Source organism: Terrapene carolina, unplaced genomic scaffold (genome assembly GCF_002925995.2).
Source record: "Terrapene carolina triunguis isolate 2854851 unplaced genomic scaffold, T_m_triunguis-2.0 Scaffold32922, whole genome shotgun sequence".
In the NCBI taxonomy this organism is placed as follows: Eukaryota; Metazoa; Chordata; order Testudines; family Emydidae; genus Terrapene; species Terrapene triunguis.
This window is the reverse complement of record NW_020697273.1, coordinates 506,032-523,174: the sequence shown is the minus strand read 5'-3', so window position 1 is coordinate 523,174 and position 17,143 is coordinate 506,032. Positions and strand designations below refer to the sequence as shown.

The 17,143-nt window shown below is 44.7% G+C and overlaps 1 protein-coding gene across 1 annotated transcript in view; it reads right to left on the bottom strand.

Moving 5' to 3' along the window:
- Positions 1-8,338: 8,338 nt before the first annotated feature.
- LOC113405048 (nuclear factor of activated T-cells 5-like) overlaps positions 8,339-17,143 on the bottom strand; it is a 130,146-nt gene continuing 121,341 nt past the window's right edge. Inside the window, exons 13-14 of the mRNA XM_024216876.2 lie at positions 13,877-14,123; positions 8,339-12,251 (exon numbers count right to left, since the gene is read on the bottom strand). Coding sequence (XP_024072644.2) covers positions 13,885-14,123 — 239 coding nt within the window. The 3' untranslated portion in view covers positions 8,339-12,251; positions 13,877-13,884. The remainder of the gene's footprint in view (positions 12,252-13,876; positions 14,124-17,143) is intronic.

Genomic DNA, 17,143 nt, shown 5'->3' with positions numbered 1-17,143 from the left:
CCAGCCAGACACCTGGGGAAGAATTCTCTGTAGTAACTCAGAGCCTTCCCCTCTAGTGTCTAGGGTCGCCAACTTTCTAATTGCACAAAACAGAACACCCTAGCCCCCGCTTCCCTGAGGCCCTTCCCCCAAGGCCCCATCTCCTACTCACAACATTTCCCCCTCCCTCAGTGGCTCACTCTCCCCCACTCTTTTAGAAACACCCCTTGTTTGTTTTGGAGGGAAGTCCCTGCTCTGCTGTCTAAATTTATGATCCTTCTACTTGCGAGGAAGGTTTTCATGAGGTTTAGAGACCTTTCTGATTTGTCTTGGGTCCTCTATTCCAAAGAGCAAAACCACAGCCATCCCTACTGTTCTTTCTACATTGGCTGTTAATTGTAGCCCCTGCTGCAGGAAAAGCATCACTGACAGAGCCTACAAGGTGGCTCAAGGGGCTACGTCAGTCAATACCAGGAGGACAATGGGAGCAAGAATCTCCATGAGGTCACTTTTGAATAACACAATTTTTGCCCCCTCTCTAGCTCCCCTTGTTTTCATTACATTTTGAAGATGTCACACAGCTCTGAAGGTGATCTGGCTGCTGGGAGGTAAACTTTTGGCCTTTGTTTAACCACTAGGCTAAACCTCAGGAAGAGGGCTAGCACTGCTGCCCGTCTCTTCCTGGGGAAGACCTCAACTTTGGTAGGGTATGAGGCCAGTGCCAAAAGCTATTTCATAGAGCCCTTTGGGCAGTGGCCAGGCCAGCAGGAGGGTGCAGTCCTGTAAGTGCACATGTACCAGTGCAAACCTGATTATCAGAGCCCTGGGCTATGGTAATATGCAGGTATTCCGCTTGCAAAGCTCTGGGCACAATTAAGTTTCATGGATGACTGATGAGGGGATTTCCCCCTTTAATCATGATGTGATGAGGTAGTGGGTGAGCCACTCCAAGCCCGCTCTTTGGACTGAGAAAAGAAGTGGAGTGTCCCCCTTGCCCCCATTTGCTAGTGGGAGAAGGGTCACTCCCTTTACATTAGAGGAGCATATTTCCAGGGCCTGGGGGGTTCTGATTCTTAGCCAAAGGGATCCAGCTTCCCTCCGGGCCAGCGCAAGGTTTGGAATTATCCTCGGGTCACTCCTACAGACTGGACTGTTCCGACGTGCCGTAGAGCGCGCACTGTGCAGCTCTGCTATACGAGGATGGGCCTCCCTGACTCCTGGACCCTCAAACACTCCCATCCAGGAGCCAGCGTGCCATAGCCACACCGCAAGAGCCTGCCTTCGGAGACGAGCCTGCAATCACTTGGCCTGTAGTCCTAAGGCCCTGGACTGCAATCTAGAGTCTATTTGCCGTGTCCCTGGAGGGTTCCCTCACTGGATTTGGATGTGTGGCACAGGGAGGCGACACACACGGCGTGCAGGTCCTGGGTGTGCTGTCAGCAAGGCACGCTCCATGTGCAGAACGGCCTGGGCGGCATTCCAGCAGGCACCTGTGTGCTGGGCACGTCCTTTTGGGAGCTGTTGAAGTAAGGGAGCAGCCACTGCTGCTGCCACCTCTGGCTCTGAAGAGCAGCACAGCTGGGCGGCTAGGAGAGGTTTAGTGCGGAGCCAGTAGCTGGCACATGCCAGTGGTTGGTTGGGCAGAGCTGCAGCATAGCTAGAAGAGAAGGGAGCAGTACCACAGCCACCCCTGTAGTGAGTCACTGGAGGCAGCCATTCAACTTAGGAGAAACCCGCAGGTGAGGGCGATTGGGGTCCTCAGCGTAACATCCCCAGGAAAACACTGGTGGGTTTTTCGGCTCTAACAGGAATAGCTGCGTGAAACACTCCTCCCCCAGCATTGGCAGAGCTTTGACTGTACACCCGAGAATCAGCTCACTCAGCAAGTGAGCAATGATAGGAGACAAGCTGCTGGTGGGTGTGGAGTAGCAGGGAGGGAGAACAGACCCCAGGGCTCAGCCCACCAGCTAGAGAAAAAGTCGGACCAAACTCGCAGTGCGGCTGACACAAAGCAAGTCCTCTCTTTCTGCACTTCAGCTCAGAGGGGGGCCTGGCAAGCTCTTCCCGGCCCCGGTAGCCACATGTGACCTTGGTGGGATATTTTCTTTTGCATTCAACATTCTAATTCCAGTGGACCCAAAGGAACCTTTCCTTCTCCACTCAGAGACTGAGTTGGATAGGGCCAGAGATGGGAGTTGACTGAACTTGAAAGAGGCCCTTTACCCATCAAACTTGCAGTTGTACAGGATGGGGCGGGAGAGGCACATCTCAGGGAATACCCAGCCGTTGATCAAAATGGGGGGGAGGAGAGAGCCACCTGACAGCAAAGATGATCTGAAGCTAGCACTGGCCCCTTCAGATCTCTGCCTGAGTCCTCACTAGGTTCATATTAATTCTGAATAAATCTGCTTAATTGTGGTGAACCTCAAGCATTTGATGCAGCACTAACTGGTCCCAGTGAGGAGTGAACGGTCAGATGGTTGCAGACTGGAGCACTTATGATGCAGGGGTTGGTTGTTTCAAGGAGGTTTTGTTAGTACAAAACCCTCCAGCCCTCTTCACTGTAGAGGGCTAAAGCTTCTTACTAACTACCTGCCTGCTCCATGCAGCATCCTGAGCACTCAGCACACGCGTGGGGAAACGGTCCTGCCCAACCAACAGAAAAAGGGCTGTGTCCCTTGGTCTCCCCCCCAGGGCACCCAGAACAATCCTGTTAAACCCCAGGTTAGTTGTGAATTTCACAACGTGCTGCAGATGCATCCTCTGACTCTCACTCTTGCAGTTTCCTGGACAAAGTCAAATATGGTGTTAGTTTAACGTCTGAACACTGCGCCTCACTCCATTTAATTGTGCTCATTTTTTCATCAGACTGTTGTGTGGTATTAAGTCGAACACCTTACAGAAGTATAACCACTTTACATCTGTTATCAACCAAACTTGTTATCACAAAGAGTTACATCAGATTTGTTTGACGAGACATATTTTCCATAAAATCATGTCAACTGTCAGAAATTATATTTCTACCCTTTAATTCCTAATCAATTGAATCCTGTATCACCTTGTCCAGTATTTTGCCAGAACGGACATCTAGCTAACTAGCTTAGAATTACCTGAGAATTACCCTATAGACAGATTATTCCATAGTTGTCCACTATGGAGGTTTCTTGCATCTTCCTCTTGAACATCTGGTATTGGACGTTGTCAGAGAGGATAGTGGACCAGATGAATATAGCAATTTCCACGTTCCTAGAAATGCAAATGCCGTGGCCTGAGCAGCAAGGGGATTTCTGCCTGTGTAAGGCCAATCCGGAGTTGGGAGAACAAGTTATGGGGTCAAACGGAACCACTAAAACCCTGGGGAAAGCTGCGCGGGCTGCAAAGAGTATCTGCTTATCTAACAATTCCTACAAGTGTGCCTGAGCAGGATATCAGCCTGGACTCAGTCTCCCCTGGGTTAGCTCCAAGCCATAAGGCTACCATCACCAGCCAGCCACATTGATTAAGTACTTACAGTAGCTGCTTGTTTCCGGGGGCGCGAGAGAAGCTGCCTTTGAAAGAACATGACAGGAGTTCACGCTGCAAAATGAAAACTTTCAATGTTTTATTCTTGACTGCAGCTGTTTACAGAAATATAGTTGCGAGTATACAAATGTCCCAATAGAAGCAAAATATTTATTTTTATTTTAATATTCAACAAGTTATCACAGGATAGCTAAAAACATAGATGCAAATGAAATCTCCCCTCATAGAATAAACTGAAAACATCTGGTATCAGTGCTCTGAAGATCCCAACTACGAAAGCCATATACACAGAAATGCACAAAGGAATATCTGGTGCTACTTTCACATTGCAGGACAACAGAAAAGATAGCTCAGTGGTGATCTGTGCACTCCAACAAAAACATGGCAGAAAGGCAGATAAACCACTCCAGAAAGAATTATTGACACAAGCATGTCGGGCTTATGCAGAGATTAACAAAAGAGGTAGAAGGCTCTAATTTGAAGCTGTTTGGAGCTTACCCATTAAAAACAGGGAGCTGTATGGGGACAAACCTCAAAAGCTGTTTATATCAAATAGCAATCAGCACAGAAAAGTTTCGGGTTGGTAATGGTCTTTTTAGCAGGACACAGGGGCGTGATCCCAATCCCATAACATCCAGAAATGGGGCGAACACCACATGGGACTAACCTGTTCAGAATACTACCTCCTGCCTAGATGGAGCACACGCAGGAAGTGAGCACTGTACCAGACCCTAAGCTACTGTAAATTGGTGTGGCTGCAGGGACTTCAATGATGCTATGCCATTTTACACCAGCTGAGAATCTGTCCCTCTAATGGCTTGGAGACCAGAACAAGCATCTGAGTTGTGGCTGGGTTTCACAGCTGTTAGGCATCTGAACCAAGCACTTGTAAAGGGAGGATGAATGAGAATTCAGCAGCTGGAAGGAAGAGCATTGATATGCTTACGGTGGTTTGAATGAGGGGTGCATTTTCTGGGACAATTTCCCAGCCTGGAGGAGCACAACCGCGGAAGGGAGTGTTTCCCACAGCAGGAGGAAGGTCAGGACCAGGTAAGTTCTCAGCATTGAGGGAGAAGAGGGAAGTCAGGGCATTGGTCTTGGGCACTGCAAGGGAGCTAGCAGAGGTGGTTTGAATCAAATATGCCAGAATCATAATGTCTGGGGATTAATCGATTGTCAAATTAGAATGTGTCCGGAAAAGCTGTGGGAGCAAAATATATTGCTCTTCATTTCTGTCAAGAACTGATATTCCTGTTACGAGTTTAACCTCGTCCTAAGTACTGGCAAGTCCAGTGCTCCCCACACGGCTGGATCCCACTAGTCAGATTGCTTCAATGAACAAACCTTATTGGTTAAAACCTTATAACAAAATTCAGCCGCCCTTGTTTTATCATCACCTTTCCTTAGGTGCAAAAAAATCAGAAAAAGTGGAATAGGAAGGAGCTACACAGCTAGGTCCAGGTCCTTGGTTTAAGCCCAGCCCAGTAGTGGGCTAAAAATCTTTGCCATTTGACAGACGTTTGGTGACCCCTGTTGAAAGTGGATTACTGTGATCAGTCCAGCTCCCTAGCTAGTCCCTACCACAAACCGCACCAGTGTGTCCTTGGCACTTTCTGGTCGCCTCTGCTGAGAGGCGTGGGAAACTGAGTCCTGAGAAGTGGTCCCTCCTGAAAAGGAGTGAGGCAAACTGGCAAAGAGAAGTGTGTGGGAAACATGTACTGCTGCTGCCCTTGCTGAACCCATCCAGGGGACTGCGATTTCCTGGGCTGTTGGTTCCCACGTTTCACAAAACATCAAATTCACTAAATGTTAATAAATCTCTATAGAAAAACAGAAAAGCACAGGGATGTTTCAAACAGTCATTTCACCTTAATCCCATAGATTTTAGTGAATTGCTGAAAAGCACGTTTCTGGAATAATACTTATTATAACACTACTAATCCCTCCACACTCATACAGTATTTACACATTTATACAGCTATTACTGACTACTGAAGAGAATTAGAGAAACAAGGGCACACTAAGGACAATTATGTTCTTTGAAAGTTATAAAAATGTTACTAGAACAGTTTTTATGCATTTATATAATAAACTCAATGGTACAGTGACGGTCTGCAGTGTTGTTGTAGGCATGTTGGTCCCAGGATATATGAGACACACAAGGTGGGTGAGGGAGTATCCTTTATTGGACCAGCTTCTTCTTTTATTGTCCAACAACAGACGTTAGTCCAATAAAAGATATTCCCTTACCCACCTTGTCTCTCCGGCATATAATTTGATTTCAACTATATACATATGTACAAGGCAAGGATTTTTATGCACAGTATATTTACATATATACACGAAATTATATAAGGGAAAAAAGACTTTTCTACATTCTCTCTCAAAAGCACAGACTAAATTGGAGAATTTTATATGTACATTTTTACCAGATTTTCTCTGCTGTGTCGTATCTTTTATTGTCTCTAAGTAGTGTATATCACATATCAAATAAGAGTTCATGAAGTCTGGCTTTTAGTAGGCAACTATTTGTACACAAATGTGTACATTTGCACACACAACTGGCTGTTTGCACACACCATTACCAGAACTGCAAGTCTGAATATTTTTGTATGTAGAATTGTCAAGATCTGTCCCGAAAGACTCATCAAAATTCTACACTCAAGAGCCTTACAATATGCTCTTGACTATCAATCCAGCTAGCTTTTAAAACATCTCAAATAATGGGTCTTTCACCACCCTCTTTGCAAGACTATTCCACAGAAACAGATCTCTCACTGGGAGAATTCTTTTCTCTCCCAATGGTCAGATTAAATTTCCCTTTTCTCACTTTCAACCTATAGTTCTAAGTTCAGAGAACACTAAGCAATTCCTCACCATGCTTGATGCTTCCACGGTTCAGATAAATACTTGTATAGACAGAGCTCTGCAAATGGGTACATAATTTGAATAGACAGCCTGATAATTGTTAAGTAACAGAGCAATGTGTGAGATGCAACTGAAAATAAAATTCTGTAATTAAATTTCTCTCTTCTTGTGTTGTTGTAGCCATATTAGTCCCAGGATATTAGAGAGACAAGGTGGCTGAGTAACATCTTTTACTGGACCAACTTCAGTTGGAGAGACAAGCTTTTGAGCTACACAGAGCTCTCCCTCAGATCTGGGAAGGGTACTCACCGCTAAATACAAGGTTGAGCAGATAGTTTAGCATAAGTAGTACAAGGGACCATTCAAGGTGAAGTGGCCCATTAACATTCATCAAAGTTATGAATTTAAGCTCCCAGGCCTACCAGTCCTCATCCTCAAAGGAAATCTGCACATTTTCAAAAGATGAGCCTGGGAGCTTAAATACGTAACTTTTAATGGACACTAAAAATCCTGGTCTTAATAGAGAAACTGGATTTATGGCTTATAACAACAATCTGTAACCCACTAACACCCCTTTTTGTGCTACGACTACAGGGGTGTTAACGGGCCCCTTCACCTTCAATGGCCCCTTAGACTATATGATAACTACTTACACTAAACTATGTTTGACCTTGTTTTTAACAGTGACACTGAGTACCTTTCCCAGATCTGAAGAGCAGCTCTTTGTAGCTGAAAAGCTTGTTTCTCTCACCAACAGAAGTTGGTCCAATAAAAGATGATCTCATCCATCTTGTTTCTCTTGCTTTTATAATTTATAAAAGTTTGACCTTTTTGGCTGTTTAATTTCTTTATTCCAATGAAGAAATTTTATAACAAAGCATCTTTCCTGCTGCTCATATGGTTGTTTTGGCTATGTCAGAGAAGGGATTTGAGCTCCTGTGTGGTTTGTCCTTTCTGAAGGCTTTGGAAGGACAATCTCGGAGAATGAAAAATCTTACCAGAGCAACAGAATGACACTTCTTTTTGGTCAGTGTGCTCTAATCAAAGTCATAGCAGGAGCACTGGAAAACTCAAAGCTTATGTAGATTAGAGAAATGTGCATCGGTGCAACTGAACATGCCCTCGGTGTAAGCATAAAAAGGGATGCTGTCAAGATTGACAGACACTAACCTATTTATTTTTTATTTCAATTGAGTATAAATAAAAAGCATCCATTCACAGGCTCTGAGCACACTGATAATAATGTAAAATTAGCCAAACAAAAGGTCTGGTGGTTAACTGTCTATTTTGGCCCAGCAAGGCTGAAACGACTTCTTGAATTGTTTTTGTTGACAAAGGAAATAATAGTAGAGCATTTGGCTTGGATAACCATTGAAAGAGTAGAAGACAATTAGTGCCACCAAGTGGACTGAGCTGTGAAGTGGAAAGTGATGACGATCATCTCCTGCCATAGGAAATGTTTGGCTAATACTTGTCTTAACTTTTTCTACAGCTTAAGTGTTATCCACCTACTTTATTCATCACTAAAGGAATAATAATAGTTTAACAGTTTATTTTTATACACTGGTGTTGTTTACATGGAGACAACATGACACAGGTAGAAGACATACTGACCGTGGTAGCTAGCAGGGTGCAGCTCCCTGGATATTAGTGAGTTATTAGGAAACAGGTGTACAGTACGTATCAGACATGCTGTAGAGACAACATCAGAAAAATGGGGTTTAGGAGAATCAGGGAAGTTAATGGATAAGTGACTTACGGCTGGAGAATATAACCTAGTTTGAGACAGAGACAGACAGACAGATTGTTTGTTTTGGATTAAAGGTGGTTTAATAAAAAGTTCATGCAGGAGAAAAGCTCAGGAATCTTCCTAACTGTAAGAACAGTAGGACAATGGAACAAACTGCCTAGGGAAGCATGGAACCTCCGTCACTGGAGGTTTTCAAAAAGAGGCTGGATAGCCATCTGTCTTAGGTGGTTTAGTCATAACAAATCCTGCATCTTGGCAGAGGGTTAGACTAGATGATCTTTGAGGTCCCATATAACACTATGGTTCTGTGAAAAAGAAACACTACACAGAAAATCCACCCTACAAATATAGTTCTACAGCTTTCCAGCTTCCATCCAGTATATACAGCTATAAAACCATCTACGTCCATTAGTGAACGCTGGCCTGACAGATATGAAAGCAATTTTTTTTTTTTTTTTTGCAATAATGCCCCCAACATTTGATCTTTGGCAATCTGGCTTCTTAAGTAATGTTTATCATAAGCAAGGGGTAATAGTTAATGTCATTTTTTGACTACTCAAGATGCATATATTTTCATTTACCTTAAGTAATTTCTAACTTTTCAAACCAAACTGGTCTGGACTTGATTCCCCTGCCTCTCAATAACTCTATAGGCAATCCACTTTGTGTGCTCTTCCTCTAATATCCATACTGATGCAGACATATTATGGAATAAATAAGTCAGGGGGTAAAAGAAAAAACAAAGGATAAGCTCCAAAAGTCATTGTCAACTATTGAAATCAAAACAGTGCATGAGCAGGGCTCTGAAGGAACAAAGATGTGGTTCACATTATACTTGGGTCCTTCTGCCACAAAACAACTTCTGTAAGCTGTTTCCTAGGCCTTTGCTGGCTCATTGAACCGCTCTTTATCCTCTGTAACAGCTGTTTGAAAGCAGCAGCAAGAGCACTTGTCAACCACTGAGCAAACCCTTCATTCAGAATACAAATACTTTTTGTAACCAAATCACATGTTCAAAATGTTATACATTTAACACTGACCTAAAACAGACACAGTAAATTTGACACAAAAGAAAATACAGATGTCATTATTTAGTCATTTGAATATGGTAGCACAGCCCTTGTAATAAACAACCTAAAAATATGCACACATTTAAACATTCCCCCCACAATGGGAATTGTAGCAGTCCTGGTAAAAGGTTCTATTTTGGACACCAATCTTATTAAATGGAGAATTGGTCCCTGGTTTCTTGGCACTGACCAACGACGTTTCATCATGAGGATGCTCTCCTTCAAAAGAACAAAACAAAACAAACAGCACACAAGTCAGTTTATCATCCCCATCACCTCATTCTGCCCACTGTCAGCCTACGCAGCCATCAAGATATCACCAAACATTCTCGTCCGAACAAGCTGCTCTTGCAGAAGTCACCAGTTTCTTACAAACTGATTACAAACGGATGATGTATTCAATCCGACGCTGTGCAGAACCCTTCTATGCATCCTCATACAGCGCTCATTCAGTGCGGACAGGCTGCTCTTTCATGTCCTGAACCATAACAAAGGATTTTATTTTACTTTTTTCCATAGCAGGAGAAAAATTATCGGCAGAAAAGCGTATGGTTCAGAGTTAAAAAGCAGCTCTGGACATTATGAAGGAGAGAAAATGTTCTTTAACATGATTATAATTTCAAACATTTTAGTGTAATTATAAATTAAAAGATACAACACAAAGGAGCTAATAAAATATTAAATAGACAGTGACAGAGTAAAAGCTGAATGGCTCATTCTGAATGAAATCCCATCAGACAGTTGTCTAAATGGGTTTCCTTACTACATCCCACTGCTGTGTGACAGACACAAACACACACTGAAGTTGTCCAGAGCCAACTGGAACAACACATTGCCAGATGGAATGGCCCAAGATGAACAAACTATTTATGTTGCAAAAAGTACTTAAATACTTAGTAAAGACATAACAAACCCCACCCTCACCCCCACCATTATCAGACGCCACGTTGTGGTAGAACATCAGACAAACTCACAAATTACCACAAAAATGTGTGGCAAAAAGAATATTATATATATTTGTATATATATAAATTTTTATATTTATGCCATTGTACTCACTCAGTACAAATAGCAAAATAGTATACCATATCCTAAATACAAAATATAGCTTTCCAAAAAAATGAAACACACATTAGATATAAACCATCCAAAACTTGAACGATTGAAAACTGTATTCAAAATTAAATGACCCAGAGCAGGTCTCTTTCTGAAAAGTTCCCTTCATATCGGCAAGAAGCCTTACGACTGAAAACGTAATTCAATGCCTCTCAATGAGAGAGAGACACACAAAGAGAGAAAATGAACATCATGACATTGACACACGGGAAAAACCGTTAAAACCAAAGAACAACTCTACATGGCTCAACTAGGTGCACAAGTTAGAAAAAACACGCAGTAAACAGACTAGGGTAACTTAAAAAACATTTACAGGCTACTCTCCATTATTTAAAATAACCAAAATGAAAAGTGACAGCATACCAACTATGCTACACCAAAGCATAGAAGCCACTCATGACAGCTGTTTGGCTCTAACCTGCATTAACAGCTTTCTACATGCAGGAGAGGGAAAAGACTGAAGAAAACATCTGCCTGAGGTTGTAATGAGGCACCACATTTCTCTTAGACTAGTTGGAGCATCTGAAAGAATCCACATTCCTCCCACTACAACTGCATGGCCTGGAGTGGGTTATTCTTAGCTACTGTAAAACATGAGTAAATTGTTTTTAATTAATGTATGACCCCAGAGAGGCTACAACTCATGGGGACTGCTAGTAAAAAGGATGCTTCAAACCTGCAATGAACTGAGAAAGCTACAAAGATGCAGCAGCTCAGCTTGAAGTGATGTTTTAAAGAACGATGAAAAATTATGTTGTTTGCCCCCATCTGGGATAAAGTTTAAGACTTTAAATCAGCAACAAGAGGAAAAAGCAGGGTTCCTCTAGGATTCAGGAAGTCTGGGGGATGGAGACAAAACCAGTATTTTCTCACTCCCACAAACCCTGGTGATGTATAAAGATGCAGCCACTGGCTTGGCATTTTGCTACCACAGTGAGAGGTGCCTTGGACACCTAAGAGTTACTTCAGTTTCTAAAACCGGAAGCATATTTGTGTTTGCTTAGGAAACAAACTATATAAAATTAGGGGGAGGGAGGGAAGAGCATGGAAAGAATGAAAGAGGGCAGCCTGGCATGAGAAAGGATAATGTTCAAGTTCTAATCTATGCCAAAATAGTGAGCGGTATTAAGCAGTTGTTTCCTCAGCTAGGCAGATTGCTCTCTTCAGATTAAGGTATTTTAGAAGGTAGGATTTTAGAACACAATTTACTGTGACTTTTCCCTTCATTTTGACAGAGCCACCTAATTCTTACTCTATGCAGTTTATATCTAAAACCATCAGTACAGACAGAAAGCTGTTAATCACACCCTCAGATGGGAAGCACTCACATCTCTCTGGCTGCTCCTAGAGTTGTAGCAGATTTTCTGATTGCATATTATATATATCACCACCACCACCTGCTGCTGCGATTAACACACCCTTGCAATGGTCCTTCAGCTCTACTGTAACAACTGCAATTCCTTCACTGACTGACAGCTATGCCATGAATCACAGCACGAGTTAGGGCACATGATGGTTCTGCTTCACAAGCTTTCCCACTCAACAGAGGGGTTGTGAAGGAAAAAGGGAAGAAAAGAAAAAGTAAACATGATAACATGTTATTTTCTAACAATAATAGCTGAGCAGTCATGCTTTGAATTAAAACAGCAGCCCATTGACTAATGGGGCCTAGGAATGTGGTAACCGTCCAGTTCCACCCCCTGTAACACAAAGCACAGCTTTTCAGCCATTATTGGCTTCAGGAGTCTCAAATGCTATCATTATAGCCTCAATTGCTAGACACTGCAGTAGGCAGCATATGTGCTCTTTAGAAAAAGAGAGTGAAGTCTACACATTTGCTTGGGTATAAGCTATTCTTTAACAGAACAGTTCAGCTCCATAAACCCTAATCCAGAGCCACAAGGTCTGAGGGGATCTTGGAAATCATCTTTTCCTTCACAGAATTTCTGAAATTAAAAACAAAACAGAGTTAGGCATAACTAGTGAAGTCTCATCTTTCATGTATCTCCTTCATTTGAAAGCACTTTACAAACTACAGAAAAATCTACACCCAGTGCCAAAATGCTGCCATCTTTGGGGCAGAATATGATAACTATTTTCCAGTTTACAACATCATTACAAAACAGTTTAGCTCAGAAAGTGAAGAGCACAGCACCCAATTGAAACTTCAGGGTTTTTTTGGGAGACAGAACATCATTACATAAGGTGGATATAGTCAGATGCTGTGGCTATACCTGGATTGAAGAGCCCATATATACTCAATGCTCATGCATGAGCAGAGCTTTACCTCTGATGGGGGGGGAAAAGGCACCTTCCAGCAACAGACACTTCCTAGCTCCATGCTGTTGTATTGGCTCAGTTCTAACAATGATTCAGCAAGTGGTGCCTTTTCAATAAACAAACACCTTGCTCTCACGCAAACCACTTCAGCACTATGGGAAGGGCTTGAAGACTATAGACCGGGGTGAGCAAACTTTTTGGCCCGAGGGTCACATTGGGGTTGCAAAACTGCATGGAGGGCCGGGCAGGGAAGGCTGTGCCTCCCCAAACAGCCTGGCCCCCGCCCCCTATCCACCCCCTCTCACTTCCCGCCCCCTGACTGCCCCCCTCAGAACCTCCGACCCATTCAACCCCCCCTGCCCCTTGTCCCCTAACTGCCCCCTCCCGGGACCCCCTGCCCCTAAGGGCCCCCCAGGACCCCATTCCCTATCCAACCCCCCTGCTCCCAGTCCCGACTGCCCCGACCCCATCCACACCCCCACCCCCTGACAGGACCCCCGGGACCCCACACCTATCCAACCCCCCTGTTTCCAGTCCCCTGACCCCTATCCACACCCTCACCCCCTGACAAGCCCCCCAGGACCCCTCACCCCTTATCCAACCACCCGGCCCTGGCCCTCTTACCATGCCACTTAGAGCAGCATGTCTGGCAGCTGCGCCACCCGGCCAGAGCTAGACACGCTGCCGCTCTGCTCAGCAGCAGCAGCGCGCAGTTCTGCCGCCCAGAGTGCTGGCTGCGGGGGAGGGAGGACAGCAGGGGAGGGGCCAGGGGCTAGCCTTCCTGGCTGGGAGCTCAAGGGCCAGGCAGGACAGTCCCATGGGCCAGATGTGGCCTGCGGGCCGTAGTTTGCCCACCTCTGCTATAGACTGAAGTGGAGTCTAATGCATCCACAATAAACCCAAAGTTTTAACTAAAGCCAGATTTGGTGACAGTTCTCAGAGATGCCAGGTCAAGCTGAAAGTGACCCATTCACCTTACCTTTGCCATTAGAATTATTAGACTGCAATGCTAGGTGACAGAACAACGAATAGCAATTCAAGAACAAAACCCAAACTTGATCAATTATTTTCTACAGATTCTGATCTCTTGATGAACAGCAATACTCCCTACTCTGGACTACTAGAAATTATAATTTGCTTCAGGGGCATAGAGATATATTAACTGATTTCTGCATGCACTGTGACTTCATTGCAAAGTCATCATCTGTTAAAACAAGAGGCTCTTTGGTATATATAAAAATTTACTAAATATCATTGCAAGAAGACCCACAGACCCAAATTCACTACTTACTTGGCCAATTAAAATGAGCCAGCCATGTTGTTCCCCTGGTTTTGTAATGACACAAGCAAGTCATCAATTTTCTCTATACACTGATTGGTTGTCATAGATGAAGGTAGTGGAGAATTCTCAGATATCTGCTGGGACAGAAGCGTTGTCACTGCAGGTTGCCCCTCACTCTGTGGCTGACCTGGCTGACTTATAGTCATCAGCTGATCTGGCAATGCAGATGGTCCAGAGGTTAACAGCTGGCCACAGTCTGTTAAGAAAGAAATGAACATAAATACAATAAATGATTATGATAATCCCTAGCTCTTATCTAGCACTTTTCACCAGTAGATCTCAAAGTGCTTTACAAAGGTCAGTATTGTTATGCCCTTTGACAGTGGGGAAACTGAGGCCCAAAGAAGTGAAGTGCCTTGCTCAAGGTCACCCATCAGGCTAGCAGCAGAGCCAGGAATAGGATCTAAGTCTTCACACCTGGATATTGAAACTTGGAAATCCATTCATAAAAAGAGTTTAACATACTAGTGTAAACATCTTTATTCAGGTCCAAATCTGCAGAAGAGGATGCACAAAAGTACACATGCTTTTGCACTCGCATAAATTAGGCATCCAAGTTTGCCAGTGTACAAGGACAAACTAGGATTAGTACAACTGTTGAAGATCTGGGCTTCTGTTAAAACTACTCTATTAACATCCCAGCAACCAGTGGGAAGTGTGCCCAGCCTCCTTCAGTATTAGCTATGTATGCATCCTCTTTCAGTTCAGTCACCAGTATCCATCTACACACTAGATAGCCACAAATCTGCAATTGCCATTAGCTATCAGCTTCCCCCTTGCTTCTGGTAGTACATCCAAGGACCCTGTCTCCTAGAACTGGAAGGGACCTTGAAAGGTCATTGAGTCCAGCCCCCTGCCTTCACTAGCAGGACCAAGTACTGATTTTGCCCCAGATCCCTAAGTGGCCCCCTCAAGGACTGAACTCACAACCCTGGGTTTAGCAGGCCAATGCTCAAACCACTGAGCTATCCCTCTCCCCAACTGCAGACGAACTGCCAAACTTAATCCATGCAAGCCACAGAACTACTTCAACACAGCATGCATTCAGAGGGAACAGTAGATATGAATAAAGTATTATGATCTCCAGAGATCCAGTTAAATGAATACATGGGTGGCCCCCACATGGTTCAACAACTCAGGGATTAGAGGTAATGGGTAGCTATCTGGATAGTTATCGGATTTAGTGCTCGGTAACTGACAGAGGCAGAGGATGCTGTCCTTCTTTACGAAAAGGACTGAGGCACTGGCTGGTGAAGTTGACTTGCGGATGAACTCCCAGGCCAGGTTTTCTTGCAACGCAGCCAGTTCAGGCTCTGACATTGCATATATTCATCCAAATGGAATCTTCACCCGACTGCAGTTCTATGAGACAATCACAGTCCTGATGTGGGGGGAGGCTTTCTGCATTCTTCTACTCAAAGACATCAGCATAGTCACAGTACTTGGGGGAGCTCCATAGTTCTTTCAGTAGGCATTTCAATGTGAGCGATTAAACCTACTTGGGCCTGGCTGCAACACTTACTGGTCCCTGGCTAAGCCTTTGACAGAATTCTGATGGGAAAGTGACCTTCTATTCTTGCCAGCAAATGAGGGGGATCATTAAGGAGATGCCAAGGATCAGGGGAAAATGCAGGGAATGGATCACACCAAATTGTATTATTTCTCTGTGCCCATGAATAAAGACCTCCAGGGGGACAGTCTTCTCCACAACTGGACCTGAAGACATCTGGGAGCCATCAATAGTTTCAGTCATGTCTGGCATGAACTTCTGTTGTAGTTGCATCCATAAAATTGTCCGCTGGTCTTGAATTGATGAGGGCCTGTTGGAAAGGAATCTGGATTGACAGCTCAATAGGCACCTGGAAATGGGAAGCCCCTGGATGGCGCTCGGGATATCTCTCAGAGAGAGGACTAGAGTACAGGGAAATTCTCTTCTCTCAAGGACCAGGCCGATTCCCCCCATCTGTGCTTGGACTGGCTTGTTTCTCCAAGCTGCATCATGTTTGTACTGGGAAGGCCGAGATCGCGTGACCAGGTTTGCCGCAGTAGGAGCACAGGTGGAGCTGATGGCACTGTTCTTTTTCTTCATGAGTGAGCTGCTGACAAGTTGTATCAGCTTGTATAGGTTCACCAGGTGATACAGAAGATGAGGTCATGGTATGTGGGTAGAGGGATTACAGGGAACTTCTTTTCTCCTCCCTTCAGTCTCGCAGCCGATAGTCTATGCAGATGGCAAGATTCATAAGGGCATCTAGGCCCGTAGGCATCTCTACACAAGCCAGTTAGTCTTTGATTTCTTTCTGTAAGCACCACCAGAACTGGCAGAGCTGTGCTGCTTCATTCCAGTCTGTATCCGCTGTGAGGTGGCAGAAGTGTGCCCTTGGCTGCTCGAGCTCAGCAAGGGTCAAAGTTGATTGATATTGATTGGAGAAAGGCATTGCAGTTCAACAGCACCGGCTATGGCCTTTCAGCAGGGGAGGCCAGTCTAATGCGTCTCTTGTAGGCAGGCTGATTACCAAGGCCACCTTGGACTAGTCAGAGGCATAGCTATTGGGACACATCAGAAACAGAAGGTGGTACTGGTTCACGAAGCCCTTGAACCACTGGCGGCTCTCGACGAACCATTCAGGCAAGGATATTGCAGGCCCCTGTTCAGGGCAAGGCACTGCAAGTGGTGGTCGCAGCATGGCATTCTTGAAACTGAGCTGCCTCACTTGCTTCTGCAGCCACTACTTCTCCCTGATGAGCTGCACGACTTGGGCCTGCAGTACTTGATGCATCCAGTGACTGTGGTGGTGCTGCTGGGCCATACTTCTCGCACTGGGCTCAGTCCCATAGCATTATTGTGGTCCAAATAAGCTGTCACGGCCAGGTTGTGGGTAGCCAGACCAGGTGGTCAGAGCGGGAGTCCACACTCATGAGACAGGAGTCGAGAGTCAGCTTAGTCAGGATACCGGGAGGTCAGAAGCAGGAGACAAAGTTGAGATCAGGACCCCGAGTTGGGAACCAGAGTCAGGCTGGGTCATAATACCAGGAGTCACAGCCAGGAGACAAACTGGAGATCAGAACCACATATCAGATGCCAGGAGTCATGCTGGGTCAGGATGCCAGAAACTCAAATTGGGGCAGCAGGAAGCACAAGGCACACAGTCCAGAACAGGGAGGAGCCTAGTTGTTCAGACAGCTTCCTGTTCCTGCTGCTGGCTTAAGTAGGGC